Source organism: Schistocerca americana, chromosome 10 (assembly GCF_021461395.2).
Source record: "Schistocerca americana isolate TAMUIC-IGC-003095 chromosome 10, iqSchAmer2.1, whole genome shotgun sequence".
NCBI classification, from domain to species: domain Eukaryota; kingdom Metazoa; phylum Arthropoda; class Insecta; order Orthoptera; family Acrididae; genus Schistocerca; species Schistocerca americana.
The window spans coordinates 104309615-104327148 of record NC_060128.1 but is presented as its reverse complement, the minus strand read 5'-3'; the positions used below and the strand labels follow the sequence as shown (position 1 = coordinate 104327148).

At 40.3% G+C, this 17534-nt stretch overlaps 1 protein-coding gene across 1 annotated transcript; it reads left to right on the top strand.

Annotated features, from left to right (window-relative positions):
• The first annotated feature begins 668 nt into the window (after positions 1 to 668).
• Positions 669 to 17206, top strand: LOC124552565 (39S ribosomal protein L32, mitochondrial). The gene is made up of 4 exons (XM_047126887.1): positions 669 to 881; positions 965 to 1207; positions 1288 to 1430; positions 16735 to 17206. The coding sequence occupies exons 1-4, from the start codon at positions 791 to 793 to the stop codon at positions 16855 to 16857; spliced, it is 600 nt and encodes a 199-aa protein (XP_046982843.1). The 5' UTR covers positions 669 to 790; the 3' UTR covers positions 16858 to 17206.
• Positions 17207 to 17534: the final 328 nt, after the last annotated feature.

Sequence of the window (17534 nt, the reverse complement as noted above, 5' to 3'; positions counted from 1 at the left end):
TTTGCATCACAGGTCAGGAAAATGGGAGCAGTATATCAACTAAACAGAAACGTCTATAACAAGAAATCAGTACCCATTAACATGAGGAAACGATATACTGATCGAGAAAATGGAGATAAAAATAGAGAGCATGGGAATTTCCAGTGTTCAGGCAAAGAAGAGACAAATTCAGAAGATAATATAAAATACGAACTCTACAAACATGTACGAAAGATCGTATACCACATTTGTACTTTGTAACAGAAGAGTTGTTTTTTATGACCGCATGAGTCCTACGTGGTTAAGCAATGGAAGCTTACGCTATTATCTCAACCAGAAACCAGTGAGGCGTTGTTCATCGAGATATAACATGAGCTGCAAGAAGTGGGTATATCACAGAAGGATCTCCACGAAAGCATTCCGTTAAGACAAAATTACAACCGCATCTTGATTTCCAAGAAAAGCCAAAACATGGACTGAAGCGAGGAAGGAACAGCCCGGAAGCGAATATGACAGTTGTGGACTTAAGGTGAAGTCCAGGGACAGGGAAAAAGAAAAGGCTTGGTAAGTAGCTTTGTCCGTATGTGGCTGAAACGCCAATATAAGAAGAATAAGTGAAGGTTTATGGCTGAAGCGTTCGAGTTTTGGACAGTTGAAAGTCGAACTTAGTGGCAGCCACAAACTTTGATATGTTTATTTACCAAAGACAATGTTGATGTTTTGGTGTATTTTGTGCCGGTTGTGCGATGTTGAGGTTATAAATTGCATGTTGGTAAAATTATTCTGAGTTCGATTAGTTTTGCAAACCACTATGGCTGCAGTCATCTTTAGATTGCGCACTGCCTTGAAAAGAATAGAAGAAGTATTTCTTCAAATGTTTATGGGTCAGAACTTCCCCCATGGCAAGTACAATCCGCAGTATTTCGGATACTTTGTATACACAAGAATATTAAGAGTGTAATTAATCCTGTGCAATAATTAATAGGTAACTACGCTCTAGCATACGCTGGAAATGTAATTCCAACGCCGTCAACAAGTGCCTTTTCGTTAGAAAGTATTGTGGGTGACGGATTTTTGTGGGCTGTGCCACGAAATAGGCGCACGATCGAAAGGAGGCTAAAGAGAAAGTATGGCAATCCCGAATACCATCTCAAGATTCTCAAGCCAAAGAAGCATTTACTAACATGTAACACATGTGGCAATTCTTACGAAGCAAGAAATCTGTGTCGTAAGTAAAACGCATTTTCTTTCGCCTTTGTACCGAGGAAAAACAGCGTCACATAAACAGTTAATTTCATTTCTAAACAGCCCATTGCTATGAGAAAGTGAAGCTGGAAACGGAAGCGATGCAAGAACAAATTCAAAAAGAACTAGGTTTGAATCCTGTTGAACAAGAAGTGGTAGTCGTCTATGAGGGTGAGAAGCAAGAACAGTCGGATGAATTTTGGAAGGTATGTTCAGCTGACATAATGTTACTGTGCCAATCTGAGTAAATGTATTGGATGTGTTACCGAGAAAGACTGGAACAGTGTAACCAGTAAGCAATTGATATGCAACACAATTGTGAGTTTATGTGGTTCTTGTATTTGCAGTTAGTTACATATTGATTTTAAAATTATGTAACGAGAAGTCAGTGATTAAGATACAGACAGAGATTACTTCATCCACTTATGTTACTTCTTACCTAAGCATGATTGAAAAATGTGACAACTAATTACAAAGCACCAATATTTATAATTTTAGTACCAACTTTAACGAGAACACTTTTTTATGACAGAAAAGAAATCTGAGATACAGGTAGATGTAAAGCTAGCTGTGATAATTTGTCACCAAACAAAACTTTTAAGAAGTCTCTGATGTTTACAGTGTGATTGCTTTAATCTGTGGACTAACTTATGCAGCATGTTCCAGGAGTACTGGTCAATATTCAGGGATATGACAGGAACAATCATTCAAAGCAAACAAGTCTAGTAAACATGGGTTTTAAAATACATTTCATCATAGCTATGAGCAGGACTTGTTCAGTGGAAGAGATGTGTTTGATAGCAGTGAAAATGAGCAGGTGCTTATAGATCTAAAGGAATGCACTTTGGAGCCCATGATTAGTGGTCATTTGTTTCTTGTTTTGGTCCGTACTACCTCCTCACAAAATATGAAAAGCAAAGAGCTTGTATTAGAAAATATCCATTGCACAGTACCAGAGATAAAGAAGTGCTCGTAGCTCTTTGTGTATGCGTTTTACAGCCCATGTTTACTAGACTTTTTTGTTTCGAATGATTGTTTCTGTCATATCTTTTCTACTTGCAAACACATTTGCAGTTTTTAGTGCAAAGTATGCTCTCTGGGTTGGAACGTTCTATGCAATTCACTTCAGTTCTGTTTAACTGCACTGCTACCTATGTCCAATTAAACCTGCTTACTGTTGTTAAGCTTCAGTCTGCCTCACGATTTTTACCCTCAGTCCCCCTTCCCCCCTCTCATACTACCAGCCATTACCTTCTTTTAGCCTAGTTGTATCACATAACATTTTTTGTGCTAATTTGATACAGTAGCCTACTTCTTCATTTGTTACCCAGTCTACCCGTGTATTCTTCAGCATTCTGTTGTAACACCATGTTTCAAAAATTTCTTCCTCTCCTTGCCTGTACTGTCAATCATCAATGTTTCATTTTTGTATAACACTATATTCCAGACAATTGCTTTCACAAGGCCTCCTACCACTTGTTTATATATTAGATGTTTGCAAATATCTCTTTTTAAGAAGCACTTTTCTCTCTATTACCATTGTTCATGTTATATTCCCAGTTATTTTGCAGCAAAACACATTTACTACTTTCAGAGTTTCATTTCCTAATCTAATTTCCTCAGCTTCACCTGATGTAATTTCACTGCATTCCATAACTCTTATTATTCTTGATATTTGTCTTATAACCCGTTTTGAAGGCACTAACCATTGTACTCAATGGATCTTTCAGGCCCATTGCCGTTTATAATAGAAATTACAATGTCATCAACAAATCACAGACGTTTTAGTTTTTCCCCTTAACTTTAATTACTTTTGCAAATGTCTCCTCAATTGCTTTATTGCTTCCTGTAAGTGTACAAATAACATGGAAAGGGGGGGGGGGGGGGGGGTAGGCCATAGTCCTGTCTCCATTACTGCCTTTCTTTCATGTCCTTTGACTTTTATAACTGCGGTTTTGACTGTAGCTACACATTTTAGACAACATTTCACTTCTTGTATTTTTATCTCTGTCAGCTTCAGAATTTCAAAGAGTGTATTCCATTCAGTATTGTCTGAACTTCCTCTACTAGTGCAATAAATTTAAGTTTGCCTTTTTTAGTCTCTCTTCTAACATAAGTCGTAGGAGCAGATTTGTCTTGTGTGTTCCTACATTCCTCCAGAATGCAAGTGGATGCGCTCCAAGATTGACTTCTGTCAATTCTTCCATTCTTTTGTAATTCCTGTTAATATTTTTTAGCAATAACTTTTTAATCTGATGTTTATCTAATACTCGTACTCTCTGCTGGAAATATCACTTTGCCACAAAGAAAAATGATCCTAATCCTACTCCTAATGATCCAACTCCCCAAGACACTATCCAAATTGAACCCTGCCTGGAACAGTTCTGTCCTCCGTCACAGCGGGACCCACCTCCTCTTCCTCAAAATCATCCTCTCCAAACCTTCCAGGAATTTCTGACCTCCAGCCTTGCCTCTCAATCCTTCTTAAAAAACCTTAATCCTACTCCCAACATCGCCACTGCTGAAGCCCAAGCTATCCGTGATCTGAAGGCTGACCGATCCATCGTCATTCTTCCGGCGGACAAGGGTTCCACGACCGTGGTACTTGATCGTCGGGAGTATGTGGCTGAGGGACTGCGTCAGCTTTCAGACAACACTACATACAAAGTTTGCCAAGGTAATCCTATTCCTGATGTCCAGGCGGAGCTTCAAGGAATCCTCAGAACCTTAGGCCCCCTACAAAACCCTTCACCTGACTCCATCAACCTCCTGACCCCACCGACACCCCGCACCCCTACCTTCTACCTTCTTCCTAAAATTCACAAACCCAATCATCCCGGCCGCCCCATTGTAGCTGGTTACGAAGCCCCCACAGAACGTATCTCTGCCTACGTAGATCAACACCTTCAACCCATTACATGCAGTCTCCCATCCTTCATCAAAGACACCAACCACTTTCGCGAACGCCTGGAGTCCTTACCCAGTCTGTTACCCCCGGAAACCAGCCTTGTAACCATTGATGCCACTTCCTTATACACAAATATTCCGCACGTCCAGGGCCTTGCTGCTATGGAGCACTTCCTTTCACGCCGATCACCTGCCACCCTACCTAAAACCTCTTTCCTCATTACCTTAGCCAGCTTCACCCTGACCCACAACTTCTTCACTTTCGAAGGCCAGACATACCAACAATTAAAGGGAACAGCCATGGGTACCAGGATGGCTCCCTTGTATGCCAGCCTATTCATGGGTCGCTTAGAGGAAGATTTCTTGGTTACCCAGGCCTGCCAACCCAAAGTTTGGTACAGATTTATTGATGACATCTTCATGATCTGGACTCACAGTGAAGAAGAACTCCAGAATTTCCTCTCCAACCTCAACTCCTTTGGTTGCATCAGATTCACCTGGTCCTACTCCAAATCCCATGCCACTTTCCTTGATGTTGACCTCCATCTGTCCAATGGCCAGCTTCACACGTCCGTCCACATCAAACCCACCAACAAGCAACAGTACCTCTATTATGACAGCTGTCACCCATTCCACATCAAACGGTCCCTTCCCTATACCCTAGGTCTTCGTGGCAAACGAATCTGCTCCAGTCTGGAATCCCTGAACCATTATACCAACAACCTGAAAACAGCTTTCGCATCCCGCATCTACCCTCCCGACCTGGTACAGAAGCAAATAACCAGAGCCACTTCCTCGTCCCCTCAAATACAGAATCTCCCACAGAAGAACCCCAAAAGTGCCCCACTTGTGACAGGATACTTTCCGGGACTGGATCAGACTCTGAATGTGGCTCTCCAGCAGGGATACGACTTCTTCAAATCCTGCCCTGAAATGAGATCCATCCTTCATGAAATCCTCCCCACTCCACCAAGAGTGTCTTTCCGCCATCCACCTAACCTTCGTAACTTCTTAGTTCATCCCTATGAAATCCCCAAACCACCTTCCCTACCCTCTGGCTCCTACCCTTGTAACTGCCCCCGGTGTAACACCTGTCCCATGCACCCTCCCACCACCACCTACTTCAGTCCTGTAACCCGGAAGGTGTACACGATCAAAGGCAGAGCCACGTGTGTGAAAGCACCCACGTGATTTACCAATTGACCTGCCTACACTGTGAAGCTTTCTATGTGGGAATGACCAGCAAAAAACTGTCCATTCGCATGAATGGACACAGGCAGACAGTGTTTGTTGGTAATGAGGATCACCCTGTGGCTAAACATGCCTCGGTGCACGGCCAGCACATCTTGGCACAGTGTTACACCGTCCGGGTTATCTGGATACTTCCCACTAACACCAACCTGTCAGAACTCCGGAGATGGGAACTTGCCCTTCAGTATATCCTCTCTTCTCGTTATCCACCAGGCCTCAACCTCCGCTAATTTCAAGTTGCCGCCACTCATACCTCACCTGTCTTTCAACAACATCTTTGCCTCTGTACTTCTGCCTCGACTGACACCTCTGCCCAAACTCTTTGCCTTTACAAATGTCTGCTTGTGTCTGTGTATTTGCGGATGGATGTGTGTGTGTGTGTGTGTGTGTGTGCGCGAGTGTATACCTGTCCTTTTTTCCCCCTAAGGTAAGTCTTTCACTCCCGGGATTGGAATGACTCCTTACCCTCTCCGTTAAAACCCACATCCTTTCGTCTTTCCCTCTCCTTCCCTCTTTCCTGATGAAGCAACCATTGGTTGCGAAAGCTTGAATTTTTTGTGTGTGTGTGTGTAAAGCTTGAATTTTGTGTGTGTGTGTGTGTGTGTGTGTGTGTCTATCAACATACCAACGCTTTCGTTTGGTAAGTTGCATCATCTTTGTTTTTAGATATAATTTATTACAAAATAATTCTAGGGCTATTTCATATTAAATAATATTTTGTACAAATGTTTTGAACCTTAGTGCACATAAATTCATTAACACTTTATAACAGTTTTCTATTAGAAAACTTTTCAGACATTTTTGAAAATATTATTAGTGTTTATTTCTCTCAAGATTGAATGGAGTTTTTCAAGGGCTTTTGGTCCAGCATATGATGGCTTTTTTTTTTATTTTGTGGTGTTGTGTGTAGGTTCATGGAAGAGGTTCCGTTTTCTTGTGTCATGGTTGTGTTGTGTGTTGTTATCTCTAGTATTGGCAGAATATTTGAATTTGGTCCAACCGTGGAATTCGTATAGGTATATACTGGGTAATGTTACTTTAAAAGCCGGTTTACACGAATCTTTCCATTTAAGGTTGGCTATCATTCTTATGGCTCTTTTTTTTGTAATTTAAATACTTTATTAATGTTTGTTTTCGAGGTACCTCCCCACAAAATTCTGCCGTAACATAATGTCTTATGAATTAATGCCTAGTATCTTTTTTTATTTTTTTTTTATTTATTTTTTTCTTAATGCCTGTATCGTTTAGGTAGCTGAGTTTGTGCAGCACATATACATTTGCGGATGGATGTGTGTGTGTGTGTGTGTGTGTGTGTGTGTGTGTGTGTGTGTGTGTGTATACCTGTCCTTTTTTCCCCCTAAGGTAAGTCTTTCGCTCCCTGGATTGGAATGACTCCTTACCCTCTCCGTTAAAACCCACATCCTTTCGTCTTTCCCTCTCCTTCCCTCTTTCCTTATACATTCTACATGCTTATTCAGTTTATGTTTTCATCAATAATTATCCCAAGGCATTTTGTAAATTTGGTGTTTTCTGCTATGCACTCATCTATGCATCTTCACTGTGAAAGTTTCAAAGTCTGAAGTTTACACAAAGTGTTTTAGTAATATTGTTGTGCAGGTTTAATTGAGTAAATCTTTGGATGGCATTATTTACTTCTACACTGGCTTTTATTTCTAGCTTTTCCGTGTCTTTAACTCCCAACAGAAGAGTTGTGTCATCGGCATAGGTTACTATACTACCATACTCAATCATATTTGGCATGTGATTTGTGTATAGGATGAAGAGTATTGGGCCAAGAATGGAGCCTTGTGGCACAGAGAAGTGTAAAATTCTTGCTTTAGATCTTAGCAGTTTTTGTAATTTCAGTATATTGCCTCCTGTTTGTCAGGTATGAGAGAATCCAGTCTCCTGCATTTCCTCTTGCGTCATATAATCCTAATATTTCTACTAAAGTTTTGTGGTCTACACAGTGGAATGCCTTTGTTAGATCCATAAATACTCATACACATTTATTTATAGGGATTGACTGCTACTTTGTTTTTAAAGTTAGGTCTTTCAGTGCTCCGTCATATTTCTCTCGCGCTGTTGTATCTCCAATCCTATCTTCTTATTTCTTTTTCCTTTTTGTAATATTGTCTTCAGATTTCTTTTGTTCATATAGTCCTTCCATATATCCCTTCTTCCTTTCATTCTTCCCTTCTTTGTTTAGTACTGGATTGCCACCTGACTTCTAGTTATTCATACTCTGGCTTTTTTCTTGAAGATATTGTTAAATTTAATATCTCATATGTTATCCAAGGATTTGTATTGGGTGTTGCCTTTCTTCCTAATTTTTGCTGTGTTGCTTTCATGATTTCATCTTCTGTTGTATTTTTTCCCATTTCCATCATATGTTGTCTGATACTGTTTTTTAAACTTACAACAAACTCAGTTTCTTTTAACTTATCCAGGTTCCAGTTACTTAATTTCCTGTATCTCGCAATTTCCTCACCTTTAATTGCCTCTCATAACTCATAAATTATGGTAAGGATCAACTTCGGCTCCTTCATAACCAATAAATTTTATTCATAGTCCACTTCTACTCCTGAAAATGTTTTGCTGTTTAAAATCTGGTTTCCAAAGCTCTGTTTTATCATTATATAATCTGTCTGAAACTTTGGTGTTTCCAGGTGTTTTTCACTTACACAACTTACTTTTGAGAATGTTTAAGCAAGTGTTTCCAAATTATACAAGGCAGCTTCACCTTGCATTTATTTCTACCAGTCCATGTTCAGCAATTTTTTTCTCTCTCTTACTTTTCCTATTATCAAATTCCAGTCCCTTGCCACTATTAATTGTTTTTCTGTCTCTCTGTCAGCAATTTATATAGCTTAAGAACAGCAGAAGCACTATAACACTTCCTTTAGGGAAACCAGATATCACTTGTGTTTTACTCAATAACTTTCCATCAATTACTATAAAATGAGACTTTTTTTAACTAGAAATCATGAATCTAGTCTGAGCTGACCAAAGATGATACTTCACAGGCACACAATTTGATTAGAAGCTGCTTGTGAGGAATTGTGTCAAAAGCATTCCGAAAATCCAGAATTATTGAGTCAGTTTGAGATCCTCTGTTGATAGCCCTTACTTAGCGTGAATAAAGAGCCGGTTGTGTTTCACAAGAATTATGTTTTCTGAATTTGTGCTGACTTTGTGTCAACAGGTTGTTTTCTTTGCGGTAATTCATAATATTCAAACACAGTATATGTTCAAAGTTCTGCTGCAGATTGATGTTAGTCATATAGGACTGTCATTCAGCGAATTACTTCTATTTTCTATATCACCGGGAAATATAATGACTACAGTTTCCCTTGCTTTTAGCTGTTTGTAGGTCTTCTAACATAGCAATGCCATGTTGCCTAATGTTACAACAGAAATGCTGCTGCCCTCCTTCAAGAACTCAATGCAAACTAAGTACTGGATTACACTGTACATGCAGGTTTTTTGTGTATGAGTGTTTTATGTAAATATAGGACCTATACATATTCACTTATTCATATATGTGGGTCATTGCAAATATCATGACAACAACACTATGTGATCAAAAGTGTCTGGACACCTGGCTGAAATGGCTGAAAATGACTTAAAAGTTTGTGGCGCCCTCCTTCAGTAATGCTAGAATTCACCCTTAGCCTTGATGACAGCTTCCACTCTCACAGGCATATGTTCAGTCAGGTGCTGGAATGTTTCTTAGGGAATGCCAGCCCAATCTTCACGGAGTGCGGCACTAAAAAGAGGTATCGACGTTGGTCGGTGAGGCCTGGCACGAAGTCGGCGTTCCGAAACATCCCAAAGGTGTTCTGTAGGTTTCTGTGCAGGTCAGTCCATTACAGGGATGTTATTGTCATGCAAACACTCCGCCACAGGCTGTGCATTATGAACAGGTGCTCGGTCATGTTGAAAGATGCAATCGCCATCCCCGAATTACTCTTCACCAGTGGGAAGCAATAAGGTGCATAAAACATCAGTGAAGGTCTGTGCTGTGATAGTGCCAAACAAAACAACAAAGGGTGCAAGCTCCCTCCCTTAAAAGCACAACCACACCATAAGACCACCTCCTCTGAATTTTACCATTGGCAATACACACATTGGCAGATGATGTTCACCAGACATTCACCATACCCACACCCTACCATAAGATCGCGCCACATTGTGCACCATGATTTGTCACTCCACTCAACATTTTTCCACTGCTCAATCATCCAATGTTTACACTCCTCACACCAAGTGAGGCGTCGTGATGTGTGGCTTATGAGCAGCCGCTTGACTGTGAAATCCAAGTTCCCTCACCTCCCACCTAACTGTCATAGTACTCGCAGGGGATCCTGATGCAGTTTGGAATTCCTGTGTGATGGTCTGGATAGATGTCTGCGTATTACACATTACGACACTCTTCAACTGTCGGCGGTCTCTGTCAGTCAACAGACGAGGTCGGCCTGTACGCTTTTGTGCTTTAAATTTCCACTTCATTATGACATCAGAAGCAGTGGACCTATGGATGTTTAGTAGTGTGGAAAACTCTCATACAGACATATGACACAAGTGACCCCCAATCACCTGATCACGTTCAAAGTCCTTGGTTTCCACGGAGCACCCCATTCTGCTCGCTCAATGATGTCTGATGACTACTGAGGCAGCTGATATGGAGTAGCTGGCAGCACAAAGCACCTAATATGAAAAATGTATGTTTTTGTGGGTGTCCGGCTACTTTTGATCACACAGTGTATTTTTTGTCTTGAAAATGGCAACGAATTAAAAAATTCTGAAATATCCAAGTGGAATGTTAGTTCATATATAAACACTACATGTAGGGAGATGAATGAACACACACATGGTACTAAAGATGCAGCATGAGGAAAAAGTTGAAAGAAAGTTTGTCATTGCAAATGTGTTTTACTGTCAGTTGCAACAGTAGCACATTACAAACTATGTGCCTTCTGTGTTGGTTGGAGTTTGCCCGGAATCCTTTCCAGGAGAATGAAGCACGAAGAGAGACTACAGTGGGAGCTGAGAAGCCATTCAGTATGGATGTTACCCGACTTGAACAGTGTTCTTACGTAAAGATTGCAGTTCACCATAGAAGGAACGTACAAGAGTGTCTAACAATACCGCCACTTGCAAAGTAGGTTAGAAATCAGATTAATAATGTTGCTCACGTAGTATATGTTCGCTTTATCGGGCAACAACAAAGTTACTGACTGTGGATGGTATCGTCACAATGGAAATAATGAGGTCACTGTAAAAAAAAGTCATTAATTTGGCACTTATCTTGAATGGATTCCCACGTAGATTTCGTCGAAGTTGTTATGGCTCATCTTGTTGATTCTAGGTTGATTCCACTTTGAATGCTAGAAGGTCCAGATCTGTATTTTAGCAATATTTGAAGACCTGACAAATGCGTTTTTCAGGAAATGCTTAATGATCAAACAATCCCAGATCAGAACAATGGTATGGTAGAAGTAATTTTTGACTTGGTGTTCATGATCCACATTTTTGTTAAACTTCTTGTAAATTCACATATACTTCTTCTTAATTGTCACATCATCAAGAAAACAGTTTTGTATCAATCTTCATATATTTAATTTCTACTTTAACCAAACACAAGACTTGACTGTTCTTTTACAAAGCGAAATAACAACTTAACTTTTGCAAAGTGAAACAAAGACTGCTCTGTGCACATTCGCACCAAAATGGTTACAAGTAAGTCAAAGATTATGACAGTCTCACAGAAATGAATACACACAAGAACCATATCACTGTAATATAGTGATACATTGGAGTACCTGTACATTAATAAAATCAAATGTGAATATTGTCACAAAAATATGTCAGTTACTTCGCAGTAGTACGATATTACTGGTATCAAGAACTGGGGTTGGACTGCCGTAATGGTCACATAAATAGATAACCATTACAAGTGCCACGAGATGTTTGTGGAAGCAGTAGGACATGCTGCTCTACCATGCTGAACTGTTGCTCAGTGGGTAGATTCATTCAGGCGCCGCACAGCTACAATGGCCGACCTGCTCCAATATGTGTGGCCTCTCAGTGTGTGTACGGATTGTGCCCATACCCAGATTGCCCAATGTCAAGGGAACCTCAGCAGACAGATGCTGCAGGAATTACAGGGCCATGCTGGTATTGACAAAACAACAATCCACAGGATTTTATGCAACAGTCTACACGTTCTTAAAGTTGGTGCAAAGTGGGTGCATCGTGCACCAGGTGAAGAGACAAAATGGGCATGTTAAGAAATTCGTCATGTGCATCTAGTGCATTATCAGGAGGAATGAGACAATATGCTTGTGAGATTGCTGCCGTAGATGAATTTTGAGCCAGGGCCTGCAAACCAGAACTGAAACCCAGTCCCTCGGAATGGCATCATCTGGGTTCATCATACAGGCAGAAATTTTGTTTGAATCCCTCTCTTGTCCTTTTGTGGTTATCATAGCGTATGTCATTAGAGGAGTGATTCCGTGCGTCGTTAGAGGAGTGATTTCGTGCCATTTTGTCCCCCATACACAAACTGTCAATTCACTGTACTACTGTCGTACTTTTCTGCAATTACGCCTACGAGGGGTTATTTGGGAGAATCGCCCTGAACGTCTACACTGTGGATTAATTCTTCAGGACAAAGTGAGAGCCCATACGGCAGCGTGCGTGTGGAATCTACTCGTGCGATGGGGGGTAAGTACTGGAGTATCTACCATATTTGCCAGACTTAACACCTTGTGGTTATGACATCATACAAAAACTGAAAGAGTGATTGTGTGGAACATGCTTTCAAACATGTAAAGACATTGCAGCACAGTGACACATCAAATTCGACAATTCACACGTGCTGAGGCCACAAGTATTTGAAGTCTCGCACAGTGTTTGCAGTATGTGATGGATTAGTTAGGAGACTAGTTCGAGAGACTCTTAAGATGCTACAAGACCATGTTCCTGCCCGGTACTGTTGTGTTCTGTTGCAATTGACAGTAAAATCTGTTTGAAACAAAAATTTGTTTTTTTTTTTCTTTTTGGGGGGGGGGGGGGGGGGGTGCTGTATCTTTATGGCTGTGTGTGTGTTCGTCCCTCTCCCTGCATGTAATGTTTGCATATGAACTAACGTTCCATTTGCATATTTTGATACTTTTTAATTTTCAAGGCAAAAAATAGTTGCCATGACTTTTGCAATGACCCTCATACATTCAAGGGCCAAAGAAAGTGGTACACCAGCCTAATATCGCGTGGGACCTCCGCGAGCACACAGAAGTGCTGCGACATGACATGGAAGGGTCTCGACTAATCTGAAGTAGTGCTAGAGGGAAATGACACCGTGAATCCTGCAGGGCTGTCCGTAAGTTCATAAGAGTGTAGATCTCTTCTGAACAGCACATTGCAAAGCATTCCAAATAAGCTCAATAATGTTCATGTCTGGAGAGTTTGGTGGCCAGTGGAATTGTTTAAACTTAAAAGAGTGTTCCTGGAGCCACTCTGTAGCAATTTTGTATGTCTGGGACATCACATTGTCCTGCTGGTATTGCCCAAGTCCATCGGAATGCACAATGGATGTGAATGGATGCAGGTGATCAGACAGGTTGCTTACGTACGTGTCGTCTGTCAGTTGTGTCTATACGTATCAGGGGTCCCATGTAACTCCAGCTGCATGTGCCCCGCACCATTACAGAGCCTCCACCAGCTTGAACAGTCACGCTGACATGCAGCGTTCATGGATTCATGAGGTTGTCTCCATACCCGTACACTACTGTCCATTCGATACAATTTGAAACGAGATGTGTTTGACTGAGCAACATGTTTCCAGTCATCAACAGTCGAATCTTGGTGTTGTTGGGTCCAGACAAGGTGTAAAGTTTTGTGTCGTGTACGAGTGGGCCTTTGACTACAAAAGCCCATATTGATGATGTTTTGTTGAATGGTTCACAAGCTGACACTTATTGATGGCCCAGCATTGAAATTTGCAGCAATTTGCGGAAGAGTTGCACTTATGTCACATTGAACGGTTCTCTTCAGTCGTTGTTGGTTCCATTCTTTCAGGATCTTTTTCTGGCTGTAGCAATCTTGGAAATTTGATGTTTTTACCAGTTTCCTGATATTCACGGTACACTCTTAAAATGCTCGTGTGGGAAAATCCCCAATTCATCGCTTACTCAGAGATACTGTGTCTCATCACTTGTGTACTGACTATAACACCACGTTCAAAGTCACTTAAATCTTGATACCCTGCTATTGTAGCAGCAGTAACCGATCTAACAACTGTGCCAGACACTTGTTGTCTTATATAGGCATTGCTGACCACAGCACCATATTCTGCCTGTTTACGTATATCTGTATTTGTATAGATATACCTATACCAGTTTCTTTGCCACTTCAGTGTGTATGCCAGTATCTATTGAGGTATTCATAACTCCCAAAATGCCCCATGCCTCCCCTCCTCCCGTCCCTAGTCTCGTCCATTGCAGATAAGTGATCAACTGCTGAAGCATTCGCATCGAAGTTCCACACATGAAGAACTGAAAAGCAGTGGAGCTCACACAATGTTAGGTGCAGAAAGCTCACTAATATACCAGATTGCATAGCAGCTTCAATTCCCACCGTGCTGTAATTGTGTTGTTGCCTACGATGACTGCCTGTAAAGTGCAATCTAGTACTTAGGTCACACTAAAAATGTACAGGAGGAAAAAATGTTGCATTCAACAAGGCCACAAGAAACTTCTGGTTGGCAGTGGCACAAACTTCCAGCACTGCTTTCTGCAGACTCAGTATGTCAGAATGTTATGAATACACTTTACAGATAACATTATTGTAACGGCAGCTGTGCTGGAGGGGTATCTGTGCAGAGGATAAACAAATCTATGGTTCTTGAAGGACTTGCAATAGTGTCTAAAGCAATTATTTTTACATTTTTCAGTGGAACTTTAAAGAACAGGAAAGCACTGGAAACACAACAAACAAAAATGAATAAATTACTCATGCTCTCATTCTCTTTACATTGTTCAAAATCGGAAATAAAAACATCTAAATTTTGCCTAAAATAATTTATTGTTTTTGTTTCTTTTTAAGAACAATGAGCTCTACTTGTCTCTCTACAGTATGCAACAGTCTGAAAGGCATTGGCTGAGTGCTGACACACACACACACACACACACACACACACACAAACAAATGTGCATACGGGTTTCCCTCTGTGTTCTGATAGTGTCCAGTGGTGTAAACAAAACATGGAAACAAAAGTCTTTTATGAAACCACATTGAAAAGAAATTCTTGTTCTAATGTGAGACTTATCATTGATAATCATTATAAAATCAAATGAAACTTGTAACACAGTGTGGGTTAAACACTAAAGTTGGCAGTCTTCATAACCAGTGAACAATAATTACAAAATCTACAGCTTGTTGCAGACAAGGAAGGTTACTCGATTCGGGGATGCCCTGGGTGAAAGAGGGCAGAAATTGTAGTCATGTTACAGAGCGTTTTGAGGAGAAATTTTTATGTCTGACATCAGGTAGTACCAACCTAAAACTGAATCCCTAGAACGCATTAGCATATTTCACGTGGAAGTAACAGTGATTCATGAAAGCTCACTTCAAAAGTGATGTTTATTTGTATAAGTGATTCTGAAATTAAATTAAAGCTGTTTTAATACAACACAATAAGCAGAAGGAAAGTTTGTACTAGAGTAATTGTTGTCAGATCTTGATGATCATTAAGGCAATGACTCAGCGTACCTCCCAACCCATTCAAATATTGCAAGCCTTTAATACAGGCTGTGATGACCCAACTTGCTTACTGTGCTAACATTACATTATGTGGTCAATAACTTTGCTTATAGTGTACATTTTCTGCTTTGTTCCAAGACTGGTATCGAGCAGAAATACGATGCACTTTTTACAGAAATCTGTATGAAAATCAATGTTAAAGATTGTGATACTGTCAAAGAAAACTTAAAATGCAGGAAATGTTGTAACACGAAATCATTAATGATGGGAAAGTATTGTATTGAGAGAATAGAACTTATGTTGAGACTGACAAGAATGATTGTAAAATGCGGGACTGTAGAAAGATATACATATTCAGAAAACAAAATAAGTAGTCAGTAGCATTATAGCTCAATGAGGAATTTGAAGCAGTTTAACCCAGCGCAGAAGCAAGTATAAAAACTGTGGCACAGGTGTAGAATAGTTGTCCATACACATGATAGGGATATTTACATAGAAGAACAGTTCGTGATGGGAGGGACCCTCTGTGGTATATAGTCACCAAGAAAAAGAAAAAAAGCTCTATATAACAGGTATAAAACAAAGCATTCAGCTTTAGAGAGATAGCTCCTAAAGGAAGTGCAGTTGGCTATAAATGGCAATGTGTCAAGGCACTGAGTGACCACCATAGCAAAAACTTAAAAGACCTCTCCCAAGACCGAAAAGAAATTCTGGTCATATGTTAAGGCAGCTTTCTTACTCACCAAATGGCAGCAGAACACACACATAAAAGACGGTTATAACTAGACAAGCATTCGGAGCCAGTGGCTCTTTCAGGTAGTAGGGTCGAAGGGAAAGGAAACGGGGTGAAGGAAAAGGACTGGAGAGGGCTAGGAAAAGGGGTAAATTTTGGGAAAGTCACCGTGAACCGTGGATTAGGAGAGACTTACTGCACGGGATGAGAAGGAAGTACTGATCTTTCCTTCTCATCCCATGTGGTAAATCTCCTCTAACACATTCATGTTTTCATCGATTTTTGAAGTTGAAGGTCTCCATGAGTGAGGTTTTTCTTCAGTGTGTTCCTGGTGGCCTTCCAAATATGATTTGTGCCAGTGAAAAACTTGTACTCTCAATAAGGAATGTTTCCCATAGGCCTGTTTCAACTTTTCAGAGGTCACACTCATGAATTCTCCAAGTTTAACAGAAAACTTGATTGCACAATATTGCTCTATATTCTGCTGTTCCATTTTTGTACACACAACAGAAACACAACTTCACTGATAGTTCTCTCAAAAATTGTGTGATGGCTGTATGCAGCGGGAACTGGGGATGGACTCACCAGTCTACACAAGTAAAACAACATTGCCAGATCGCTCACAGGGTTGTCAGTCTATTTATCAGTCTCATTATTTTTCTCTCACACACACGGTTGGTTGAGAAATTTGTGTAGAAGGCTTTTGTGCAAGGTAGGTATTTTCTACTACCATAGAAATTAGTTAGCCATATTTCAACAAGTCAAAATTGCATAAACATAGTAATTACAAATTACACACCTTTGAAAGTGTAGATAACAAAAAGTGATGAATAGATGTTTTTCTCTCTTTTTAGGGGAAGCGAATAGTAGAGATGAAGAGGGAACGCCCACCGTGGTTCAGCAAAAATCTTCTGCAGCGTTCCACTGAGGAACCGACATCTGTTCCAGGAGACATGAAGCCGAAAGAGTTGGCATGAGCACACTGGCAACTTGTGCATTGTTGTTATACCAGGTGGTGACAGTGGATATTGTTGCAAACAGCAAGCTAAATAAGCATACGGTAATGCTTGAGGTTGCCCATACGGACTGAATCCAGACTGTTGACCACGGGGTGTAGATAGCATTGGTGTTTGTTGTGTTTTACGATGAGCAATGTTTGTTGTAACTGTCTTCTCACTTGTACCCAAAATTGTATCAATGCTTGAAGTTTGTACTGAAGCATAGTATTTGCATAATAACTTTGGATAACATAACTTGTAAAGTGAGAAATATGATTGATACAGTACTAGCATAAACAGTGTTCGTAATAAAGAGTGTTTAAATTTATCCCCACCAATCCATTTGAACTGCACTTTTGTAGAATTTAAATTTCATATTGTTCACATATACTACTTTGACCATTGTTGCCAATTAATTTACAGAAAGCTTTGAAGACAAGATGCTGAGAACAGCTTTTTTAAAACCTACCTGTTTTTGGAGCTACGTTGATAACATGTTCACAGTGTGGCCACATGGACAAGATACTCTACTTTTCCTATTTTGAGGATAGGTGTAGATTAAATGTATTCATTAGTTGATCAGTAGAATTGTTGTAGATTAATTCTTGAAAGTACTTGCAATATCCAGAATGAAATTTTCACTCTGCAGCAGAGTG

Bases quoted from the DNA above. Each gene is read 5' to 3' on its own strand.
- LOC124552565 (XM_047126887.1), top strand. From the start codon at position 791: ATGGCTGCAGTCATCTTTAGATTGCGCACTGCCTTGAAAAGAATAGAA. The intron at 1,208-1,287 runs GTAAGTAAAACG...ATTTCTAAACAG, and splicing joins CGAAGCAAGAAATCTGTGTC to CCCATTGCTATGAGAAAGTG. The intron at 1,431-16,734 runs GTATGTTCAGCT...CTCTCTTTTTAG, and splicing joins AGTCGGATGAATTTTGGAAG to GGGAAGCGAATAGTAGAGAT.